General features: G+C 38.5%; 3 protein-coding genes across 4 annotated transcripts in view; all 3 read left to right on the top strand.

The window, feature by feature from the left end:
• The first annotated feature begins 1,853 nt into the window (after positions 1-1,853).
• LOC132152867 (gamma-crystallin M2-like) lies at positions 1,854-2,801 on the top strand. Its single transcript, XM_059561805.1, has 3 exons — positions 1,854-1,938; positions 2,032-2,274; positions 2,492-2,801. Exons 1-3 carry the CDS (start codon positions 1,933-1,935, stop codon positions 2,762-2,764), a joined length of 522 nt encoding a protein of 173 aa, XP_059417788.1. The 5' UTR covers positions 1,854-1,932; the 3' UTR covers positions 2,765-2,801.
• A 13,587-nt stretch (positions 2,802-16,388) lies between these two features.
• LOC132152862 (gamma-crystallin M2-like) lies at positions 16,389-23,655 on the top strand. 2 transcript variants are annotated; one of them, XM_059561801.1, is made up of 4 exons: positions 16,389-16,457; positions 16,552-16,772; positions 23,237-23,258; positions 23,404-23,655. In XM_059561801.1, the coding sequence occupies exons 1-4, from the start codon at positions 16,446-16,448 to the stop codon at positions 23,638-23,640; spliced, it is 492 nt and encodes a 163-aa protein (XP_059417784.1). In that variant the 5' UTR covers positions 16,389-16,445; the 3' UTR covers positions 23,641-23,655. The 2 variants fall into 2 exon arrangements, with proteins under 2 accessions (XP_059417784.1, XP_059417783.1); XM_059561800.1 differs by lacking the exons at positions 23,237-23,258; positions 23,404-23,655 and adding an exon at positions 16,979-17,286 and having other exon boundaries at positions 16,552-16,794.
• Positions 22,872-23,879, top strand: part of LOC132152859 (gamma-crystallin M2-like) — a 38,913-nt gene continuing 37,905 nt past the window's right edge. Inside the window, exon 1 of the mRNA XM_059561797.1 lies at positions 22,872-22,939. Within this exon, the coding sequence (XP_059417780.1) occupies positions 22,928-22,939 (12 nt within the window). The 5' untranslated portion in view covers positions 22,872-22,927. The remainder of the gene's footprint in view (positions 22,940-23,879) is intronic.

Genomic DNA, 23,879 nt, shown 5'->3' with positions numbered 1-23,879 from the left:
TATAGGTAGTGTTTATATTAGTTTTGTATAAGTAAACATTTATATATAGTATATTTAAAGTCGAAATCTGTCAGTATGTTAGTTGTGTATACATTTATTCTGTTTTACTAAATTGTTGTATGTCTGTATTTATGTACCTGTAACACCATGGTCCTGTGTGATACTGCATTTCATTCCACTGTATGTCCACACATGTAGGGGAATGACAATAAAGCCTGAATAAAACTTTAACTTGAACTTTATTAGTAAAGATTTATGAATAGGGTAAATTCAGGTCTTTCAGGACACTTTTTGCCCTTGAGATGACTGCTCATAAAGGTATTAATGCTAAGTAAACATTAATATATATATATATATATGTATATATATATATATATATATAGTACAGACCAAAAGTTTGGACACACCTTCTCATTCAAAGAGTTTTCTTTATTTTCATGAATATGAAAATTGTAGATTTACACTGAAGGCATCAAAATTATGAATTAACACATGTGGAATTATATATGGAATTATATACATAACAAAAAAGTGTGAAACAACTGAAAATATGTCATATTCTAGGTTCTTCAAAGTAGCCACCTTTTGCTTTGATTACTGCTTTGCACACTCTTGGCATTCTCTTGATGAGCTTCAAGAGGTAGTCACCTGAAATGGTCTTCCAACAGTCTTGAAGGAAATCCCCGAGAGATGCTTAGCACTTGTTGGCCCTTTTGCCTTCTGTCTGCGGTCCAGCTCACCCCTAAACCATCTCGATTGGGTTCAGGTCCGTGACTGTGGAGGCCAGGTCATCTGGCGCAGCACCCCATCACTCTCCTTCTTGGTCAAATAGCCCTTGATGCCTTCAGTGTTACTCTACAATTTTCATAGTCATGAAAATAAAGAAAACTCTTTGAATGAGAAGGTGTGTCCAAACTTTTGGTCTGTACTGTATATATATATATACATATATATATATATTACCATAGTAAATCCTATGTGTCAAATGGTTAATAATTGAATGTATTTATTTATTTATTTACAATTATTATGTTATTTTCCACTGCAGTAAGATTACGGGCCATCCTCTAATAATAAAAATAAGGTATACCATAATAATAAATAGACCATTCCATTTCCACTGTACCACAATAACAGATTGGTGCGAATGAAGTATTAACAATAGCACAGTAGTCTCTGAGAATGATTGTAGAGAACATGCTGGGGCAAAAAATAAAAAAAAAACCAGATCAAAGATTATACATATTATATCTTACTCACACTGTGTTAAATCAACCACTCACATGAGAGCTTGAAAAAATCAAGTATGTGATTTCCAGTTATATAATATGCATCAGATGAGTTATTTACACGATCAAGCCCTACAATAAGACTGCAAAAATACAGTGTAAAGTATAATAGAGCCAGGCCAGACAAAAAGTGCTTCCCCTTGTTGTGTTCAACATTGCCAATATTTCAAATGGAGAGTGAAATCATAAGGAGACAACTATAAGCATCATTTTGGAAAGAACACTGATAAAAAACAAATCAATCCAAATCAAAAAAGCCAGACTGTTTGAATCTGAAACAACAAACAATCTGTAAACAATCTATGAAAACTCTTTTTTATTATTTCATATTCTAAAAAGCAAAATCAAACCAAATTCACACAGTCAGAATCTGTAGCTCATTATTTAGATTTCAGCATGTATTCATTTTAGCAACATACTCTTTAGAAATTTTATAGTTAGAACAATGTAAACACTACATAGAAAGATTTAACTAGAATGGCCTCTAAACCAAATTGCAGAGTCAGGAATGGAATAACAATAGAAGCCCTGTAGTCTTTAGTCTTAGTCTAGTATAAAAGCACAGGTGACAGCAGTCAGCCAATGAGCAGAATCAGCCTTAGCTTCTCCTTTGTGGAACTACTGAGAATCAGCCAGCGCAACCATGAAGGTAAACCTTGTTCCAGTACCAATTTCCACACAGCTTGACTCCAAAAATATTTGATTTGTTAAATCACTTGAAATATTAATTAAAAAATTTCAGGTCACATTTTATGAGGACAGGAACTTCCAGGGTCGCTCTTATGACTGTATGAGCGACTGTGCCGATTTCTCCTCCTACATGAGCCGCTGTCACTCTTGCAGAGTGCACAGTGGATGCTGGATGATGTACGATCAACCCAACTACATGGGAAATCAGTATTTCTTTAGGAGGGGCGAATATGCTGACTACATGTCTATGTTTGGAATGAGCAACTGCATCAGGTCCTGCCGTATGATCCCCATGGTGAGCTCCATGAACCTATTGAAGTATTTATTTATTTACAATAGTCCTAGATTTATTTCAACCATCAAATTAAATGAAATCCTTCAGCTTGAAAAGCAACATAGATCCTTTCAGGATGATGATCTGAGACCTAGATAGTTGCTGAAGATATATGGATACATTTGATTTTGATTCTTCATGATTGATTTATACATAACTGACTTTTCTTCCACTACAGCACAGGGGATCCTACAGAATGAGGATCTACGAGAAGGAGAACTTCATGGGGCAGATGTACGAAATGATGGATGACTGTGACAGTATCATGGACCGTTATCGCATGCCTCACTGCCAGTCCTGCAATGTGATGGACGGTCACTGGCTCATGTATGAGCAGCCTCACTACAGAGGCAGGATGTGGTACTTCAGGCCTGGAGAGTACAGGAGCTTCAGCAATATGGGTGGCATGAGATTCATGAGCATGAAGCGTATCATGGACTCCTGGTACTAGAGTTATATTAATAAAATAATTCCTCTAAAACACTAAACATTCTGTCTTGAAAATCATTGATGTGAATAATATTTACATGAGTAGTCAAATCAACGGCGTGTTTCTGTTGCAAGTGACAATGCAGGTGACAATAAGCCACAGACATTTATTGGATAGCGTAGATCATGTATGTAAGTTGGATTTCAGGCAACGTTCTTTTAGCTGCTGGAGGTTGTTAACATGGTCTTGAGCCTTTCCTCTGTATAGATCAACCCTCCATTGAGCATGTTTTTTCGATGCCGGGTTCCAGGAGATGGTTGGTATGCTGAAATCTATCAGATCTCTTTTCAGTACATCTTTGGATGGGTTAAATGCAGAGCACAAATTCTGAGTATAGGTCACCATACTTGGCTGAATGTCACGTCACATAAAGTTATGTTAAAATGCCTGTCTTAAAGAGCATTCATGTAAATGCATCCAGTAATGACTTAAGTGAACCCGAACAATTGGGAAAAACCCCAGTCCAAACATTAGATGTTTAGACTGTTATATGATATGCTAAATAATAACTCCTCTCTTGAATACCTGTGCATAGTTTTATGGCTTTTATGTTTGCAAGTTTAGAAATTTAAGGCTAATGAACACAGTAATGCACTGAAATGAGAAGAAAAGACTGTTCACTTAGCTAGCTGTTTAGTTTCAGAGGAACTCTGAAAGTGCACTGCAATGCTCAAGGGAATGCTAATCAAACATTTAAAATATAAAGCAGCATGCTCATTTGCTGTCTATGCTATGGAATGCCGAAGCTGCCAATTTTAAAAATAAATAAATACATAAATAAATATACAAAAAAATGTAAATAAGAATAAATAAATACATAAATATATAAATAAATATACATAGAAAAGCAAAAAAACGAAAATAAATAATTATTTATATATTTTTTCCATATTTATGTATATATTTATTTTTTTCCATATTTATTTATTTATTCTTTTATTTATTTATACATTTATTCATTTCTACATTTATTTATTTATACATTTATTTATTTTTACATTTATTTATACATTTATTTATTTATACATTTATTTATTTATTCATTTATTTCTTCCTGTGTAGTGCAGTGCTTAATTTGTAAATTGCGAGGTCCCGGAACAAAGCGGGGTAACGGATCCGGCATGTGATTACAGGAGGGAGAGGTGATGGAGCACTCGCACAATCACAGTGGTCAGCAGTTTAAGTGATTGACTGCATGCATCAGTTGCTTTTAGGGTCTGTATGTTCATGAATAACATGGAAATGCCATGCAATTTTAAAACAACAATTTCCAGGCCTAAAAACGTTTTGAAAAAGTTGTGGAATTTTATTTTACAAATCCCTGTATAATAGAGTCCTAAATTTCGGTGGGGGACTGTGTAGCTATGTCGCATGGTTTTAATAATTCTCGCAGCTTTCAAGTTTATAATGAGGAAAATTCCTGCATTTATTCAACATAGCTTGTAGGTTTGAATAATAAAATTAATCCACGCAAAATTTAAGATTAAATAATTCATTCGAAACCAGTCTTCGAATCCATGAACTCTCTCACGCGCTTCTCATCAGTGCATCTCGTCTGCACAGTGACCTGCAGCACGCGCCGACACAAGACTTCACTTGCATCTCGGAACAGCTGACAGAACAGTCACTTGACTAATCAGGTCATTGTTGCATTGTCACAAAAATGTATAATTTGCACACATTTTTAAGCATTTTAAGCCATATGGTACTCGCGCGCTCCGAAGGCTGTATTATGTGCCCCCCTCACAGTCACATCCAAAGTTCACGCGTATAAAGCCGCCTCGCGAGTAGCCTATTATATGAGTTATTTTTCGTAGTTTGTTGAGCTTAAGCAATCAAATACACACAATATGATGTCTGTTGTGGGTGTTGATAAACAAAACAATTTCATGGCACACTCTATTTAAACACAGTCGTCAGTGTTGGTATTGTATCGGACACTTGCACTTAACATGAGGTTATATGAAAAACAAGCTCAAATGGAGTAAACAGGTTTTTGCTGGCGAATGAGGAGATCTGTGTTTTGTCTGTCAACAGAACGCGCGCATCTGAGGCAAGTGCATCGCATTATACTCTTTCATCAACTCTTACAGGTTATATAACGTTTATTGTTGCTGCCATAGTTTGACCAAACTCCCCGCCACAATCATTCCCTTTAAATAGACTCCATAATGGTTTGCCAGCTGATGATGATGATGATAACAATAGCCTAATAATAATAATAAGAAGAAGAAGAAGAAGAAGAAGAAGAAAGAATAATAATAATAATAATAATAATACAAATTAAAAAGTTATGTTGGCTACTAGCTATTTTTTAGTTATGTTTTTGGCAGTTTTTGGCCTACAGAAATTTTTACAAAGTTTTACAATAAATAGCTTCGATATTTGATCACTATGGTTGGTTACAAAGACTTTACTATTCTGAAAATAATAACGAGATACAAACCTGTAAATATTCAATCGACTTTTCTTAAATTCAAAACAAAATATTAATGCATTCGTAATTTCCATTTCTGAATAGTTGCTATATGGTCATGCAGGTTTGCGCATTAAACTCATGTCCCCGAAAAATAGTCTATCAACAATTATGTTGTTTCCCTGAACATGACCCCTCTCTGCCAACTTTTTGAACATTTTGTCATTTATTTATTATTATTATTATTATTATTTAAAAAACGCATAGGCCTAAATAGAAATGATTAGAAACAAATCCAAAGCTGATCCACTTCAACACGTCGAGTTGTTTTTGATTCTGTGTATTTTAGGGAATCAAACGAGTGGATTGAACGCACGCATTAAGACAGTGTCTTTCTGCCACCTGGTGTCTGTTTTAGTTTCATATTAAACGTAGGTCTATCACTTCATTGATTCCATCATGTCATATTTATGTCTTCAAAATGTAAAACACTTCATAATATTTCTATGCACTTGTAGGCTAATTGCTGTGTAAATGCATTAAGATCTCTTCTGTATTGAAGGCTCTGATGAAGCTCTGGTTGGATTTTAGTGGTAGGTTAACTGCCCTACATTCTTATCCTCTAACTGAATTTATCGATGTGGATTAACGTGACGTTCATACATTTAATAAGGTTGCCCTGGACATGAGTTTATGGAGGTAGGCTAAAGACTACCACTGCTTAATACAATAAAAAAAAATGTAAAAGCATTGGTCAATATGCTGGCGTCGACTTCACTGTAGCCTAAATCTGCCCTGCTTCCTTTCCGTGAGTTCTGACCGAAAAATTGAAAATATCAAGCGCTTCAGTCTCAGAGTCCCAGGGCTTAATTTTTGCCACAACACGCCGGATCCGGCACCTCCGAAATCCGATCCGGCACCTCATTTTGGCGGATCCCCTTCCTCCATGGGCGGCGTTTCCATATGGCAGACAGAGAATAGCCAGATGTGCCGTGAAAAACTATCCAAAATTCATATCTCTATTATAATTCGTTATTATTATTCATTTTCTTTACTCAAACACTATGTCTGTAAAGGCTAATGTTTTTGTGTGTTTGAAGACTGGTTTTTCGCAAGCCAATATAGCCTACTTTTGTACGTTTTAAATGTCCTGTGCATAAGCGCTTAATCATTTATATCATGAGATTTTGGCCAAGTGAAATAAACAACAAGAAAAACAAATCGCCCATATAGCAACAATAAATGTTATATAACCTGTAAGAGTTGATGAAAGTGTATAATGCGATGCACTTGCCTCAGATGCGCGCGTTCTGTTGACAGACAAAACACAGATCTCCTCATTCGCCACCAAAAACCTGTTTACTCCATTTGAGCTTGTTTTTCATATAGCCTCATGTTAAGTGCAAGTGTCCGATACAATACCAACACTGATGACGCAGTGTTGTTTAATTATTGATTTTTTTCCCTTTTCTTTATTTTTTTCCCCATGTGTTTAAGTAGAGTGTGCCATGAAATTGTTTTGTTTGTCAACACCCACAACAGACATCATATTGTGTGTATTTGATTGCTTAAGCTCAACAAACTACGAAAAATAACTCATATAATAGGCTACCCGCGAGGCAGCTTTATACGCGCGAACTTTGGATGTCACTGTGAGGGGCACATAATACAGCCTTCGGAGCGCGCGAGTACCATATGGCTTAAAATGCTTAAAAATGTGTGCAAATTATACATTTTTGTGACAATGCAACAATGACCTGATTAGTCAAGTGACTGTTCTGTCAGCTGTTCCGAGATGCGAGTGAAGGCTTGTGTCGGCGCGTGCTGCAGGTCACTGTGCAGACGAGATAAGCTGATGAGAAGCGCGCGAGAGAGTTCATGGATTCGAAGACTGGTTTCGAATGAATTATTTAATCTTAAATTTTGCGTGGATTAATTTTATTATTCAAACCTACAAGCTATGTTGAATAAATGCAGGAATTTTCCTCATTATAAACTTGAAAGCTGCGAGAATTATTAAAACCATGCGACATAGCTACACAGTCCCCCACCGAAATTTAGGACTCTATTATACAGGGATTTGTAAAATAAAATTCCACAACTTTTTCAAAACGTTTTTAGGCCTGGAAATTGTTGTTTTAAAATTGCATGGCATTTCCATGTTATTCATGAACATACAGACCCTAAAAGCAACTGATGCATGCAGTCAATCACTTAAACTGCTGACCACTGTGATTGTGCGAGTGCTCCATCACCTCTCCCTCCTGTAATCACATGCCGGATCCGTTACCCCGCTTTGTTCCGGGACCTCGCAATTTACAAATTAAGCACTGCACAGTCCCCCACCGAAATTTAGGACTCTATTATGCAGGGATTTGTAAAATAAAATTCCACAACTTTTTCAAAACGTTTTTAGGCCTGGAAATTTTTGTTTTAAAATTGCATGGCATTTCCATGTTATTCATGAACATACAGACCCTAAAAGCAACTGATGCATGCAGTCAATCACTTAAACTGCTGACCAATGTGATTGCGCGAGTGCTCCATCACCTCTCCCTCCTGTAATCACATGCATCCGGCATCCGTTACCCCGCTTTGTTCCGGGACCTCGCAATTTACAAATTAAGCACTGCAGAGTCCCTGTTTCATGTTTGTTGGCCCCCGGTCATTTTACAAATCCAAACCAAACGATGTTCTACGGCCATGTCCGGAAAAAAGAGTAGCCTATCCATGTCACACAGTAAGATTTAGGATTTTGACCATATACCTCGCAGTCACAGACCGTATCAATGTCAGTGAGCTATACTAATTGTATTTCGCCACACAATAGGCATCACTGTGGCCTCAAACCTCAAACGCCTTCGCTTACTCTGAGCTCGATTGCTGTGTCTGAGGTAAACCACGCCCTCCTCATTACCCTACACAGGAAAAAATGTAGGAAGAAATAAATGAATAAATAAATAAATGTATAAATAAATAAATGTATAAATAAATACATGTAAAAATAAATAAATGTATACATAAATAAATGTAGAAATGAATAAATGTATAAATAAATAAAAGAATAAATAAATATGGAAAAAAATAAATATATACATAAATATGGAAATAAATGTATAAATAATTATTTATTTTCGTTTTTTTGCTTTTCTATGTATATTTATTTATATATTTATGTATTTATTTATTCTTATTTACATTTATTTGTATATTTATTTACGTATTTATTTATTTTTAAAATTGGCGGCTTCGGCATTCCATACTATGCAACATGAAACAGTCAGCTTGTGACCAGTCATTTAATGCTAAGAATGTAATCAGCCTGCGCCATCAAGAGTTTCATGACAGAACTTTGTATACTAATGATATTGGTGTACATAGTGTCTGCAATTTCACTTTCCGATGAATAATTCAATAATTAAAAAAATAAAAATATATATAAATAAATGAACTAAAAACAAACATTAAACGAACATTAAATCAAAATTCCAATAAACTAAAATGCACAAAATTAGTAAATTAACACTTTTAATCTACATTTCTCAATGTCCTGACAGTGAGACACATTCAGTGTCCTGAAAATTCTACAATACACCAGATTATATATATTTTAAATTAAACACACTGTTTACATTTGCCAATGAGTGCTAATGAAATACGTCCCTCTGTGTACTTTTTGTGCAACACCGTTTTTACGTACCTTACTGTACTTTTTGCCACAATTTCAAATAGAAATTACCACTAAGTGGTGCTAAAATACGGGTTCAATAGGTGAACCCTGGCACGATTTTATTACGTTGATATATGTAGGTTGTTACGAATCACTCGGGAAGCTGAGGAGTAACAGATAAAGATGTTTATTGGAACAGACACAAGCAGAGGAGCAGGTAGTGAGGGATGAGTGAATGGATGGATCCGTGCAGGCTGGGTGAAGACGTCTTGGAGTGAAGGTGAAAACACACACACGCACACGGGGGATCTGGGTCTTCGGAGAATCGCTGGAGAGAGGTAAGTAGAAGAGGAGTTAGTCCTTAGAGTAAGCATACAGGAATGACCTTGTCGTGAACGTGACCGGACAATGACTGAGTGCGTGTGTGTGGCTTTTATGGTGCTGAGGTGATTGGATGGTGATGCGGATCAGGTGGATGTGATTTAGAATTCCGGTGAGGGTGTGCGTCGTGATTGCGTGGAGGTGGAACCTGGCGTGTTTGTAACAGTACCCCCCTCCCCACGGCCCGCTCCCGACGATGTGGTGGGCGTCTTCTTCCCCTGGAAGCTGGTCAGTTGGGATGATTGGAGTGGAAGGTATCGAGTAAGGTAGGATCCAGGATGTCGTTGCGTGGGACTCAGGAACGTTCCTCTGGACCGTATCCTTCCCAGTCCACTAGGTATTCCAGCTGCCCACCACGCCGCCGGGAGTCCAGGATGTCCTTGACTGTGTAGGCTGCGCCGTCATGTAGGAGGAGAGGAGGGTGGGCTTCGGCTTCGCCAGGTTCTGTGGAGGGAGAGACAGAAGGATGGTGAGGTTTAAGAAGGGAAACATGGAATGTGGGGTGAATCCGGTACTCAGGGGGTAGTTGGAGTTTGTATGTGACCGGATTAATATGCTGGATGATGGTGAATGGGCCAATGAATCTGGGACTGAGCTTGCGGCAGGGTAGGCGCAGGCGGATGTCCCGGGTGGACAGCCAGACCTTCTGACTGGGTTGGTAATTCGGGGCCTCTGATCGGCGAAGGTCGGCTGTCGTTCTCCGTCTGCGCATTGGTGATGTGCCGCATCGCAGACCCTCTCGCTCTCCGGGAACCAGTAGTCGATGGCGGGGACATCCGAGGGTTCGCCTGACCAGGGGAATAGAGGTGGTTGGTAGTCGAGTACGCACTGGAAAGTAGTGAGTCCGGTGGTGGGTTGACGGAGGGAGTTTTGTACGTACTCGGCCCACCCCAGGAATTGGTTCTAGGAGTTCTGGTGGCCGTGACAGAAGGTACGGAGGAAGCGTCCAATCTCCTGAACCTTCCTTTCCGTCTGCCCATTTGACTGAGGATAGTACCCGGAAGAGAGGCTGATGGCCACACCTAGGAGGGAGTGGAAGGCCTTCCATACCCGGGAGATGAACTGGGGGCCTCGATCCGATAGGATATCTTCTGGGATGCCGAAGTACCAGAAGACATGGTTAAATAGTAGTTCAGCCGTCTCCATGGCTGTGGGTAGGCCCTTTAAAGGAAGAAGACGGCAGGATTTAGAAAATCTATCCACTATGACTAGAATACAGGTATTGTTATCTGAAGGCGGGAGATCCGTAATGAAATCCACCCCTAGGTGTGTACACGGGCGATTGGGAACGGGCAGAGGATGGAGCTTGCCTGATGGAAGATAGCGAGGGCTTTTGGATATGGCACAGCTGGTACATCCATTCACGTACCTCCTGACATCCGAGGCCATGTTGGGCCACCAGAAGCGTTCCTTCAGCAATGAGAGGGTTTCATTGACCCCCGGGTGACCAGTGCCAAGTGATGTATGAGTGGAGTGAATGAGTGGAGTGCGCCGTGTCCTGGGGACATATTGGTGTCCCGGTGGGCAACCCGGCGGGGTGTAGGTAGTTGGCTCGGTAGGAGGAAGAGTCTCAGCGGACCAGGTAATAGGAGAGACAATGATACTTTCAGGAAGAATGGTTTCCGGAGTCTCAGGCTTATCTTCGAGGGCGTAGCATCTGGATAGGGCATCGGCCTTTACGTTTTTCACCCCTGGGCGGTACGAGATGGTGAATTGGAAGCGGGTGAAGAATAACGCCCAGCGGGCTTGTCTAGGGTTGAGTCTTTTGGCTACTCGAAGATACTCTAGGTTCTTATGGTCAGTGAGGACCAGAAAGGGGTGTCTGGCTCCCTCTAGCCAGTGCCTCCATTCCTCCAAAGCTAGTTTGATGGCCAACAGCTCCCGATTGCCTATGTCGTAGTTAACCTCCGCCGGGTTGAGTTTCCGGGAGAAGAAGGCGCATGGATGGAGGCGGCTGGGATTCCCCTGCTGCTGAAACAGGACCGCTCCCACTCTGGTGGTTGAGGCATCAACTTCCACTATGAAGGGTCGATCGGGATCAGGATGGACCAGGAGTGGGGTGGTCGTAAAGGCCTTCTTCAGGGTTTGGAAGGCTTCAGTGGCAGCAGTAGTCCAGGAGAGAGACTTAGGTTTATTGCGGAGGAGACTGGTGAGAGGACTGGTGATGGTACTTAAGTTGCATATAAACCATCTGTAGAAGTTGGCAAAGCCTAGGAATCGATGTAACTCCTTGATGGTTACAAAAAAATTGTAAATTAGTGTGAAAGGGAATAAAGAGTGTCAGAGTTTTACTGCCTCTAGTGTTCATTTATTTTGGAAACTGCAGTGTACTTATTGGTACGTATTTCGTGTCTTGCTAAAAAGTGCCCCCAAGTATGTTTATGCAATGAGACCAGGTAAGTGCTAACATCTTGCTAATTAATTTCTTTCAAATTTGTTCTTTAATTTTTACATTTTACAAATGTAATGACCCTGGCCTTGCATATGCCTTGCATATGTCACCACCCTAACCCTAACCATAACCTAACCCTAACCCAGCCCATATACAGGTCCTTCTCAAAAAATTAGCATATTGTGATAAAGTTCATTATTTTCCATAATGTAATGATAAAAATTAAACTTTCATATATTTTAGATTCATTGCACACCAACTGAAATATTTCAGGTCTTTTATTGTTTTAATACTGATGATTTTGGCATACAGCTCATGAAAACCCAAAATTCCTATTTTAAAAAATAAGCATATCATGAAAAGGTTCTCTAAACGAGCTATTAACCTAATCATCTGAATCAACTAATTAACTCTAAACACCTGCAAAAGACTCCTGAGGTTTTAAAAACTCCCAGCCTGGTTCATTACTCAAAACCGCAATCATGGGTAAGACTGCCGACCTGACTGCTGTCCAGAAGGCCATCATTGACACCCTCAAGCGAGAGGGTAAGACACAGAAAGAAATTTCTGAACGAATAGGCTGTTCCCAGAGTGCTGTATCAAGGCACCTCAGTGGAAAGTCTGTGGGAAGGAAAAAGTGTGGCAAAAAACGCTGCACAACGAGAAGAGGTTACCGGACCCTGAGGAAGATTGTGGAGAAGGACCGATTCCAGACCTTGGGGGACCTGCGGAAGCAGTGGACTGAGTCTGGAGTAGAAACATCCAGAGCCACCGTGCACAGGCATGTGCAGGAAATGGGCTACAGGTGCCGCATTCCCCAGGTCAAGCCACTTTGGGCTACAGAGAAGCAGCACTGGACTGTTGCTCAGTGGTCCAAAGTACTTTTTTCGGATGAAAGCAAATTTTGCATGTCATTCGGAAATCAAGGCGCCAGAGTCTGGAGGACGACTGGGGAGAAGGAAATGCCAAAATGCCTGAAGTCCAGTGTCAAGTACCCACAGTCAGTGATGGTTTGGGGTGCCATGTCAGCTGCTGGTGTTTGTCCACTGTGTTTTATCAAGGGCAGGGTCAATGCAGCTAGTTATCAGGAGATTTTGGAGCACTTCATGCTTCCATCTGCTGAAAAGCTTTATGGAGATGAAGATTTTGTTTTTCAGCACGACCTGGCACCTGCTCACAGTGCCAAAACCACTGGTAAATGGTTTACTGACCTTGGTATTACTGTGCTCAATTGGCCTGCCAACTCTCCTGACCTGAACCCCATAGAGAATCTGTGGGATATTGTGAAGAAAAAGTTGAGAGATGCAAGACCCAACACTCTGGATGAGCTCAAGGCAGCTATCGAAGCATCCTGGGCCTCCATAACACCTCAGCAGTGCCACAGGCTGATTGCCTCCATGCCACGCCGCATTGAAGCAGTCATTTCTGCAAAAGGATTCCCGACCAAGTATTGAGTGCATAACTGAACATAATTATTTGAAGGTTGACTTTTTTTGTATTAAAAACACTTTTCTTTTATTGGTCGGATGGAATATGCTAATTTTTTTAGATAGGAATTTGGGGTTTTCATGAGCTGTATGCCAAAATCATCAGTATTAAAACAATAAAAGGCCTGAAATATTTCAGTTGGTGTGCAATGAATCTAAAATATATGAAAGTTTAATTTTTATCATTACATTATGGAAAATAATGAACTTTATCACAATATGCAAATTTTTTGAGAAGGACCTGTATATATTTGATTATTTGAATATTCATTCAGTGGGTTGGCATTCGATTTTAAATTTTGAGATTAAAATTATCTTTTTTTGAACACCTGTCACCCCCCGCGAAACGGTCTTTATACACAATTTAATATAGCCGATTTTTTACTATCAGGACGAACGGTTTCAAGGACAGTTACATTACAGTTGTTTTTCCACGTGAGCCTGGTATGGCGCAGCATGATTACAAACTGTTCTCAACCCAGAATTCTCGACATGGTTAGACAACCTTGCTTAGCCGTGCTGTTAGAGTGCGTGATGTCGCCATCTTGTTGCCTGACTATGTGGAAGCGCATAATTTGATAAAACAGCCAAGTAAACTATGCTATGTTTAATATAAAAAAATAAATAAATGTCTGAGACAGTTTTGTTGTCACAGTTTTGGACTTTGGAGTCCTGTTCTTTTTGATTTTCCTTATTTGGTCATGTTCCTTTTCTTGTTTAGTTAATTGATTACTCCCCACCTGTTTCTAGTCTCTCTGATTTCATTCCATGTGTTTATAAACCCTGTCTGTTTAGTTCTTGTTTGTCAGTCCTTAAAGTTATGTATGTGTTTGTTCTTCGTCATTGTTATGATTAATATTTAACTTCTTTGGAAATTCTGTGTGGTACCCTCTCTTTATTGACATGTACTGTCACATTGGTCTGTGGAGGAAACTTTTTTTTATATATTATACCCGTCATCGCCTTCTGATTATTTTATATTTCACGTCAAGTGTTGTGTCTTTTTTTCTGTTTTTGAACGAAATAAATATCAGATAACAAAGGAGTCCCAAAAACAGAAAAATCTGATCATCGTCCATATTGCTGTTTATATTACACCTGCATTACCAAGGCAACAACTGACGCATTTGTATTGCAATCCAAAGAGCTCTGTTATAACCAACACAGTCTCACTCCCAACTCGTCATATATTGACACTTTGTCAGGACCACTGATCTATATATAACTAGATCACTCATCGCGTTCTAAACTGCCAACAGTGAAGCCACCGGAAGTGTTCGATCCGCCATCTTACTAATCCCTACCGGAAGTGAGCACCATTGAGTCACAGTCAAACCGCTGACCTTAAATCACCCGATTTGAAGCAAATCAGTCAAACGGGATACGTTTTTATGCTGTGTGTATGTAAGTTAATGTTTACTTCAGGTCTTTTGGGGCAGGATGAGCAATATATTTAAACCGTTTAGGTTGGTGTGTCTGCTGCACACTGACAACACAGGTAACGGTCCAACACAAAATATAGCTTCTTTATTTCTTTATGAATAGAATTATACAGGAATTATTAAACATGAAAAAAATTATGTTGTTAATTTTGCTCTATAATGAAATGAAAAGCTTAACTTACTATCTTGGAAATAAAGCTTTATGTCTTTAAATCGGTACTGTATATAGTCATTTATTTCTTTGAATAAATTCAGATTTCAGAATGAACACTTTGTTGTTAGTTTTATATGTTGAGGTTGTGTCCGTCTGATGTTTATCATGTTCATGATGTTCACTTCTGTAATGAATGTAGCTTTTCAATAAGTAGGGGAAATTCCCAACATTAAAAAAAATAACTATTTACATAGGGTGTTTGCATTGTAATAATGTACAGGGATACTTCAGATTTATAAACGCTGACTTGTTAGGTGATGTTTTCTCATTAAAATCATACAATTTCCTATTAATTCAATTGAACGTTTACGCACACTAGGGATTATCAATATGACGGCGGGGCAGCTTCACTTTCATGAGGTCATGAGCAATCCAGTTCTATATTATAGATCAGTGGTCAAGACCCTTTGGCATAGTTTTTTAACGCTCAATTATTGCCCAATATATAATTTAATCATGACGATAAGCCTTTTGCGTCAGCATATTGACGCTAAGGGTTTCTTATTTAAAGCAATGAAGGACACTGCAAGTTGAAAAATTACACAAAATGGGATACCCTGTGACTCAAAAAGCGACACCAAAGTGTCCTGACCAAGCATCAATATGTGACGAGTTGGGAGTGAGACTGTGTTGTTATAAGCGCCACAGTGGAAAGTGAAACAGAATCCGTGCTGACTGACCTGGTTCTGCACGAAATGGAAAGGTTAAGAGAAGAGAACCTTTCGGCTTGATAGTGGAAAAGTGGCTTATGAATCACCCATGAGTGAACTTCATGATTCAGTTCATCTGGAAAAGACAAAAATGCCGAAGACCTCAGCTGTGTGGGAGCACTTTAAATTGAGTGAGGACAAGATAAAGGCAGTGTGCCAAATATGTGAATTGAAACTGGAAAACAGTACATCAAGTTTAAAAAATCACCTCAGTTCTGTAAGTAGTAGTATATTGTTGGTATAAAAAAATGAGCTGCTTTTATCGTAAGCGGTGAACAACATTAAAACATTATATAGGAACCCATCAAATTTAGCATGCCTGGAACTTCATTATTTTCAACATGCAACATTACACACACACACACAGTAAATTCTACTTCATCACTCCACAGACATGCCAAAAAATAAGAAGGAAATGTGGAGTCACTAAAACATTTGTTTAGAAAAAAAAAACCTACAGCTACGCTGATTAAATAAATATAATTTCTATAACCTAGAAAATAACCCTCCGCTTCAAAGATGTTTTAGAAACAATAGAAAACAAAGAATCACTGATTGTCTGTTACTTATATTACTGTAAACACAATATCTATCTGACCAAAAAAAAAAAAAAATCAACATTTCATTCTCTGTTGATCAAAGAAGCACAATTAATAAATTATTTTAACCTTCTTCCATGTGTTTAATGAGTTTAGTGTTTCATAATCAGTGCCAAATTCTAGAGTCATGACAATTATGAGTAGTAAGATCTAGATACCAGCTAAAGTGGCCTCTTTTCTAACTTGCACAGTCAGGAACTGTCTAATAATAGAGGCCCTGTAGTCTTTAGTCTTAGTCTAGTATAAAAGCACAGGTGACAGCAGTCAGCCAGCAAGCAGAATCAACCTTAGCTTTCCCTTGTGGAACTACTAAAAATCAGCCAGCGCAACCATGATGGGCAAGGTAAACTTCATTCCAGCAAAAATGTCTACATATTTTAACTCCAAAATAAAATAATCTAATTTGTTAACTTTAACTTGCTAAAATTAATGTTTAGGTCATCTTCTATGAGGACAGGAACTTCCAGGGTCGCTCTTATGAGTGTATGGGTGACTGTGGTGACTTTTCCTCCTACATGAGCCGCTGTCACTCTTGCAGAGTGGAGAGTGGATGCTGGATGATGTACGATCATCCCAACTACATGGGAAATCAGTATTTCTTTAGGAGGGGAGAATATGCTGATTACATGTCTATGTTTGGAATGAACAACTGCATCAGGTCCTGCCGCATGATCCCTATGGTGAGCTACATGAATATTTTTATATGTTATCAATTCAAATTTTCTTAATGAAACATTCAATTTATACTGATTTGGAAACATTAAGTTGAATTTTGGGACAATTAATCAAATAAAAATGGTTACATTCAGAATGGTTATTTATGAGGCAGGACTATAAAACAAACTGACTTCTTTTCCAATACAGTACAGGGGATCTTACAGAATGAGGATCTACGAGAGGGAGAACTTCATGGGTCAGATGTATGAAATGATGGATGACTGTGAAAACTGCATGGATCGTTACCGTATGCCTCACTGCCAGTCCTGCAATGTGATGGACGGCCACTGGCTCATGTATGAGCAGCCCCACTACAGAGGCAGGATGTGGTACTTCAGGCCTGGAGAGTACAGGAGCTTCAGCAATATGGGTGGCATGAGATTCATGAGCATGAGACGTATCATGGACTCCTGGTACTAGTGTTCTAGTATTTATTTCTAGCATTTCTTAAATTGTTAATAAAGTAATTCCTCTAGAACACAGTGTCTTGAAAAATCATTAATACCACTGACATTTCCACAAATAGTCCACAAAACACATCATAAGCAAAACTAGAGCTGGGCGATATTGAGTTTGTATGATATATTAATATATTTTACTTAAATGATATGGAATGAGGCAATACAATTTATATCAATATACAGAGGTTTGAGATAAGTGAGAAGATAATAATATTTGCAGCAGAGAAGATGCTAAGCTATATATATATATATATATATATATATATATATATATATATATAGCTGTTTGCACATTCGCCTCTTGTACATTCCTGTGTATCTTAATATTTAAGACTACAGTATAATGCACATTTGCCTCTTGTACATTCCTATGTATCTTAATATTTAAGACTACAATATACCTTCATGCACATTATTATCTTTTTAATATATATTTTATTCTTATATATTTTTTTGTTTACTTTATTTCATTCTTTTCTCTGCTGGTTATATATGCTCTATATGATCGTGTATGTGACGAATAAAAATCTTGAATAAGAATCTTGAATCTCCCCATCATCAGTAGTCATGGGGCTTGTTTTATCATATTCATGTAAAATAGGAATGGTTAACTTCGGTCCTGGAGGGCCACTGTCCTGCAGAGTTTAGCTCCAACCCTAATAAAACTCATTAAGGTTGGAGCTAAACTCTACAGGACTGAAGTTGCCCATCTCTGTTGTAGAATATTAGCCCAATGTACAGTAGCTGAACAACTGATGTTGGTACAGCGCTCTCGGACAGAAAGAGTTTGAAAAGACTTGTGTGAAAAACAGCATGACTCATTTGTCTCTGGTCACACACACACACACAAAAGAAAAACCTCTTTGAGCATGTTAATATCAGGAGCATTTAAAAAAAAAGTGTGAAGTGACATACAGCCAAGTATGGTGACCCATACTCAGAATCTGTGCTCTGCTTTAAACCCATCCAAAGTGCACACACACAGCAGTGAACACACACACCATGAACACACACCCGGAGCAGTGGGTAGCCATTTATGCTGTTGCACCCAGGGAGCAGTTGGGGTTTCAGTGCCTTGCTCAAAGGCACCTCAGTCACGGTCTTGAAGGTGGGAGAGAGTGCTGTACATTCACCACCCACCTCCCCCCCACACACACACCTACAATTCCTGCCGGCCAAGACTCGAACTTGCAACCTTTGGATTAAGAATCTCTAACCATTAGGCCATGACTTCCCATACACACACACACACACAATTTTGTAGTTATAGATGCAAACATGCTTTGTATGTACTGTCATACTGTATTTTGTATCTGAGAAACTAAAGGCGAGCATACATGGAGCGAATTCGGATGGTCGGAAGATTGTATGAAACTCGTCATGAGTGAGTTTATCTGAAAATCGCACGGACGAGGTGATATATGACACAATTTTACGACCTGCTAATTTCCGAAGCAATCGCACGAAGTTGATAGTCGCGTTCGACTTAAAGCAGTGCTGCACAAAAGGATCACTGTATGACATTAAAGTACCGTGAGAGCGATAAGAGAGAAAAAGTTACGTCTATGGAGAGTCCCCGTAAACTATATATGCACGTGTGTGTGTGTGTGAAAGAGAGAGAGAGAGAGAGAGAGAGAGAGAGAGAATTAAAAAGCATGGTACACCCTGCTAGAAACCTCATACAGCGCTCGCTGTTCCTGTCAGAGTTCAAAGAGTTTATTAGAGTTATTATATAGTTACTATAGTTATTATAGAGTTACAGCGAGTTTATCTTTTGTCAATAGTCCACATTCGCCACGGTGCTGCCGTCTTCGTCTTTCTCCTTCTGTGGTTTTCCTAGTCCGTGATTGCTCAACTTCAGATAGATCAACAAATCGGCTCATTTAACCGCACACGTCACAAATTCAAACCGATAGCACACAAACTTTTTAGACATGTTTAAAAATGATCGGGAGCTCGGGAAGTGCTCGTAAGGCGATTTTCATCGGATTTTGAGCCGAATTCTGACCGGTGCGACTCTTTTTTGGGTCGGGTCGATTTTCAGCATTTTCGTGCGTTGTTTGCCGTGCAGTGTTCGTGCAGTGTACAAGGGGAAACGAGAGGCGATTAACCTCTCCCGACCGGCAATCGGTTGGTCAGATGGATTTCTGACATGTCAGAAATTGTGGTCGCCTCTCATGAGGTATCGCACTATTGAAGCAGAGCTACGAATCGATTTTCTGTGTTTCCCTCACTTGCGCATGCGCAAAACCATAAATGACGTGACACGGCGTGTAGTGTGGACTGAAGTGATGGAGGGAAAACTTCTGGAGTTACAGCAAAGAAAAATAAAAATAAAAGAGGGAAGAAAACGCCTGCTTACCTCCAGTTCACGTTGCAAAATGGATAAACCACATTGGCCACGTCTTCCGAGCCACCTGCGCGTCTAGATACGCCGACGCCTTTTTTTTTTTTTTTGGACGTTTCACCACACAGAATTGCGCAAATCACCAAAGCAGTGCGTTAATCCCGGGAAAGCATGTTCTGAAACAGCCACAAACATCCGGGTTCTGAGGGATCCTACATGTTAATTCAGTTGATTCTCCACGTATAGTGTGAGCAGTCAAATCGCAACTTGACGATTGGACCATACAGTAAGCGCATTAAAATCGTGAGCTTTGGCTTTACATCGCATGCGATCTACCTGTACAGTGTGAGTTGGTACCTTGCCGAAATCGCACAGAAATCACACAGTGTATGTCCGCCTTAAGCCACTCTGCTTGACTCGTAATTCATCACACAGGATAGCTGCGACCATATAATCATACACGATTTCCACACGATTGAAAAAATCGCATGCAAACTCGTACGACAGCAAAAATCGCACCATGTACGCCCGCAGCATGCATAAGCATCTATTTTTTAGCATATATTTGTGAACAGAGTATTATTCATAAACATTGGTCTAAAGATTCGTCATGTTACAGTGTAAAGAATCATATTACTTTTATATCATATTGTTTTATATTCCATAGAGCATAAAAACATCCTCACCTAGTAAATGTGTTCAAGTTTATATCACAATAACATGTTAGCTAATTCAAATAAGAAAGATTACTTATACTCAGCAGATCTGCTGGATCGAGCCACGCATTGCATCATATTCTTCTTCTGATGTAAATAGAAGGTTTAATCCTCACAGTGCATCTTCTTTCAAAAATGTAAAGTAGCTTAGATGAACTTGATGTTTATCCAGGTGATGGAACATTTACAGATTTGCATGTCTCACATAGATGATTATTGTATGAAAAGCTTGCACTTTGCATGGGTGTGACCACATTACAGCTAATGAGTTTAGACTGGAAAGTCTGTACCTTGGTGTTGGTTTCACACTGACTACTTTATCAAAGAATATTTGTTTTTCTATATGACTTAGTTCATTAAAAAGTTCACACTTCAAGCATTCTATAGACATATTTCTTATATCTGTTTGTCAATTACTGCTGGTTTTGGTTAATTTCTTTGCTCACAGAAACCAAGATGGCAGAAAGCACACCTTTTTTTATTTATTTTTTATTTTTTTTATTTTTTTTATTTTGCAATAAATGTTTTGTGAGTGTACACAAAATAAAAAATTTACTCTTGAGAGTTTTTGTATTACTGATTTGTGAGTGATTTGTGTTCTTTTTGCCTTTATCAGGAAAAAAGCAACTAAATGAAACCGCATGCTCACTGACCTAAACTTAATTTAAAAATAAAAAAAACACTCTCCAGTATTAACAAATATTTACTTGATTTAATCTACTGCTGTGAGAACGAGACCACTGTACCAGTCACACAAACAAATTCATAATGTTAGCAAACATTGAGAAAATCATATTCCTTGATCCAAATTATACCACACTTCATGGGAAAATAGTTTTTAAAATACAATGAAATATATAACAAAAACCTGAAAGGCTGAATCACTCAATAATATACACACTATGGGAAAGGGGAGAATGCCACCATATATATATATATATATATATATATATATATATATATATATATATATATATATATACACAGTATATAGTCTTATTGAAAAGCACTTTGGTCAACCTGAGTTGTTTTAAAATGTGCTATACAATTAAACAAAACAAACGAACTGTTAGGAATCCGGTGCCTGACCTTCTGTCCAGGCACCAACAAATGTCACTAGCCACCACATGGACATTATCACACTACACCACTATGAACTCTCACAACACACAGACTATTATACATCACCTCAAACTACATTTCCCATCAGCCACTTTGCTAATTGCACTCTCACCTGATAACACAGCTGCAGTCAATTTACTCAGCCTACTTAAGTCTTGGACTTTCAACCACTCAGGACTGAGTATTGTATAGTATGTATCACACTCCTGGTGTTGTTATTCTACCAGTCATTATCAGTGTTCCTTGCCCTGCCTGTCTTTCTGTGGTTTTGATTTTTGCTTGTGTACTTTGGATACTGTTCGCTGATCGTTGATCCACGTTCTCCCAAGGACTATTCTTGTTTTGCCCATGCCATACCTGTTTGCTATTGATTCGACCCTGCCTGTGTTTGACCTTGTTACCAATAAAGCCGGCAAATGGATCCAAACGACTCTTGTCTCACCTTCCCCGTAACACAAACAAACAAGGACAGTTTGTTGAAACTGCTGAATGAAATACCTATCTATACCTGGAACAGTTACAGTTTTATTTGCATTCATTTGTTATTTTTAAATTGTTGTCCTGTTTATGTAGATTTATTTAGATTTAAAAAGAGCATTTTCATTATTCTGCCCTGGGTTTTACCAATCCAACAGGAATATATGTGTGTGTGTGTGTGTGTGTGTATGTATATATGTATATATATATATATACGGGGGGAGAGAGAGAGACAGTGAGAGTGCTTAGTCTACAAATGTTCAGCAATTAAATTGACAATTATATCAAGCATTTGATTCAAGTACATTAATAAGAGTTGATTTAATAGTTATAGCAATATCACATTATAAGGAGTATGATATGAATCTATATTAGCACTATAAGTGTGATATTGTGTTTATACAACAGTTCAACAGGACAAGGGTGTAAAAAACCTTAAAAACTGCTCTGGTGTGGGGGACTACTTCCTTCTACCACAGAATCAAATCTAAATTTGAGAGTTTAACAGATGAACCTAAACCTCAGTTACTAATTTTGAAATAAATTACCAGCGAAGGAATGCTGAGTTGCTTACTACTGTTATTTACATCAATTTCCAATGTCATAGTCAGACTTCAAAGGATAAACATTCTAGAAACCAATCAATGAACAAAAAAGACACAATTTACATGACCAGGAGGTAATCTGAAAATAACCTGATAAGAAAGTAAACTCTATATACTATAGTACACCAGATTCTTTAAAAATTAATTTAAGACTCATGACAAAAGTGATTTTGAACATCTAGATGCTAGCCTTTAGCTAGAGTAAGTTATTTTCCATTTTGCACAGTCAGGAATTGACTAACAATAGAAGCCCTGTAGTCTTTGGTCTTAGTCTAGTATAAAAAAAACAGGTGACCACAGTCAGCCAAAAAGCAGAATCAGCTTCAGCTTCTCCTTTGTGGAACTACTGAGAATCAGCCAGCGCAACCATGATGAGCAAAGTAAACTACATTCCAGAATTTCAAAACAGAGTACAAATTATTTGATTTGATATATTTCACTTTATATCACTAAAATATTAACTAATCTTTCAGGTCACCTTCTACGGGGAAAGGAACTTCCAGGGTCGCTCTTATGAGTGTATGAGGTGACTGTGGTGACTTTTCCTCCTACATGAGCGTGGAGAGTGGATGCTGGATGATGTACAATCATCCCAACTATATGGGAAATCAGTATTTCTTTAGGAGGGGAGAATATGCTGATTACATGTCTATGTTTGGAATGAGCAACTGCACCAGGTCCTGCCGTATGATCCCTATGGTGAGCCCAGTTAAAAAATGTATTTCTTATTTTGCAATACAACTTACAAAAGTAATACGTATATCATTGTCTTATATTCATTTTTACATTTTCTGTTGCTTCTGCTTGATAAATTTGAAAATAATGCCCTTTTCTTCCACTACAGTACAGGGGATCCTACAGAATGAGGATCTATGAGAGGGAGAACTTCATGGGTCAGATGTACGAAATGATGGATGACTGTGACAGTATCATGGACCGTTATCGCATGCCTCACTGCCAGTCCTGCCATGTGATGGACGGCCACTGGCTCATGTATGAGCAGCCCCACTACAGAGGCAGGATGTGGTACTTTTTGGAGAGCCTGGAGAGTACAGGAGCTTCAGCAATATGGGTGGCATGAGATTCATGAGCATGAGGCGTATCATGGACTCCTGGTACTAGAATACTAGTATTTCTTAAATTGTTAATTAAATAATACCTCAATAAAATAATTACTCTACAACACATTGTGTCTGCCAAATCATTACTGCCACTAATATTTGCATGTCTTATCAATCACAAAATAATAATAAATAAATGAATAAATAAATAAATAAATAAATAAATAATGAATTAAACTGACTCACAAATTAAACAAAA

This window comes from Carassius carassius, chromosome 11 (genome assembly GCF_963082965.1).
Source record: "Carassius carassius chromosome 11, fCarCar2.1, whole genome shotgun sequence".
In the NCBI taxonomy this organism is placed as follows: Eukaryota; Metazoa; Chordata; class Actinopteri; order Cypriniformes; family Cyprinidae; genus Carassius; species Carassius carassius.
Note: the sequence above shows the minus strand (reverse complement) of the source record. Positions and strands in the feature narration are given on the sequence as shown.

Excerpts from the sequence above, each read along its gene's own strand:
- LOC132152867 (XM_059561805.1), top strand. Across the intron at positions 2,275-2,491 it reads CCTGCCGTATGATCCCCATG|CACAGGGGATCCTACAGAAT; the intron begins GTGAGCTCCATG and ends CTTCCACTACAG.
- LOC132152862 (XM_059561800.1), top strand. Across the intron at positions 16,795-16,978 it reads CCTGCCGCATGATCCCTATG|TACAGGGGATCTTACAGAAT; the intron begins GTGAGCTACATG and ends TTTCCAATACAG.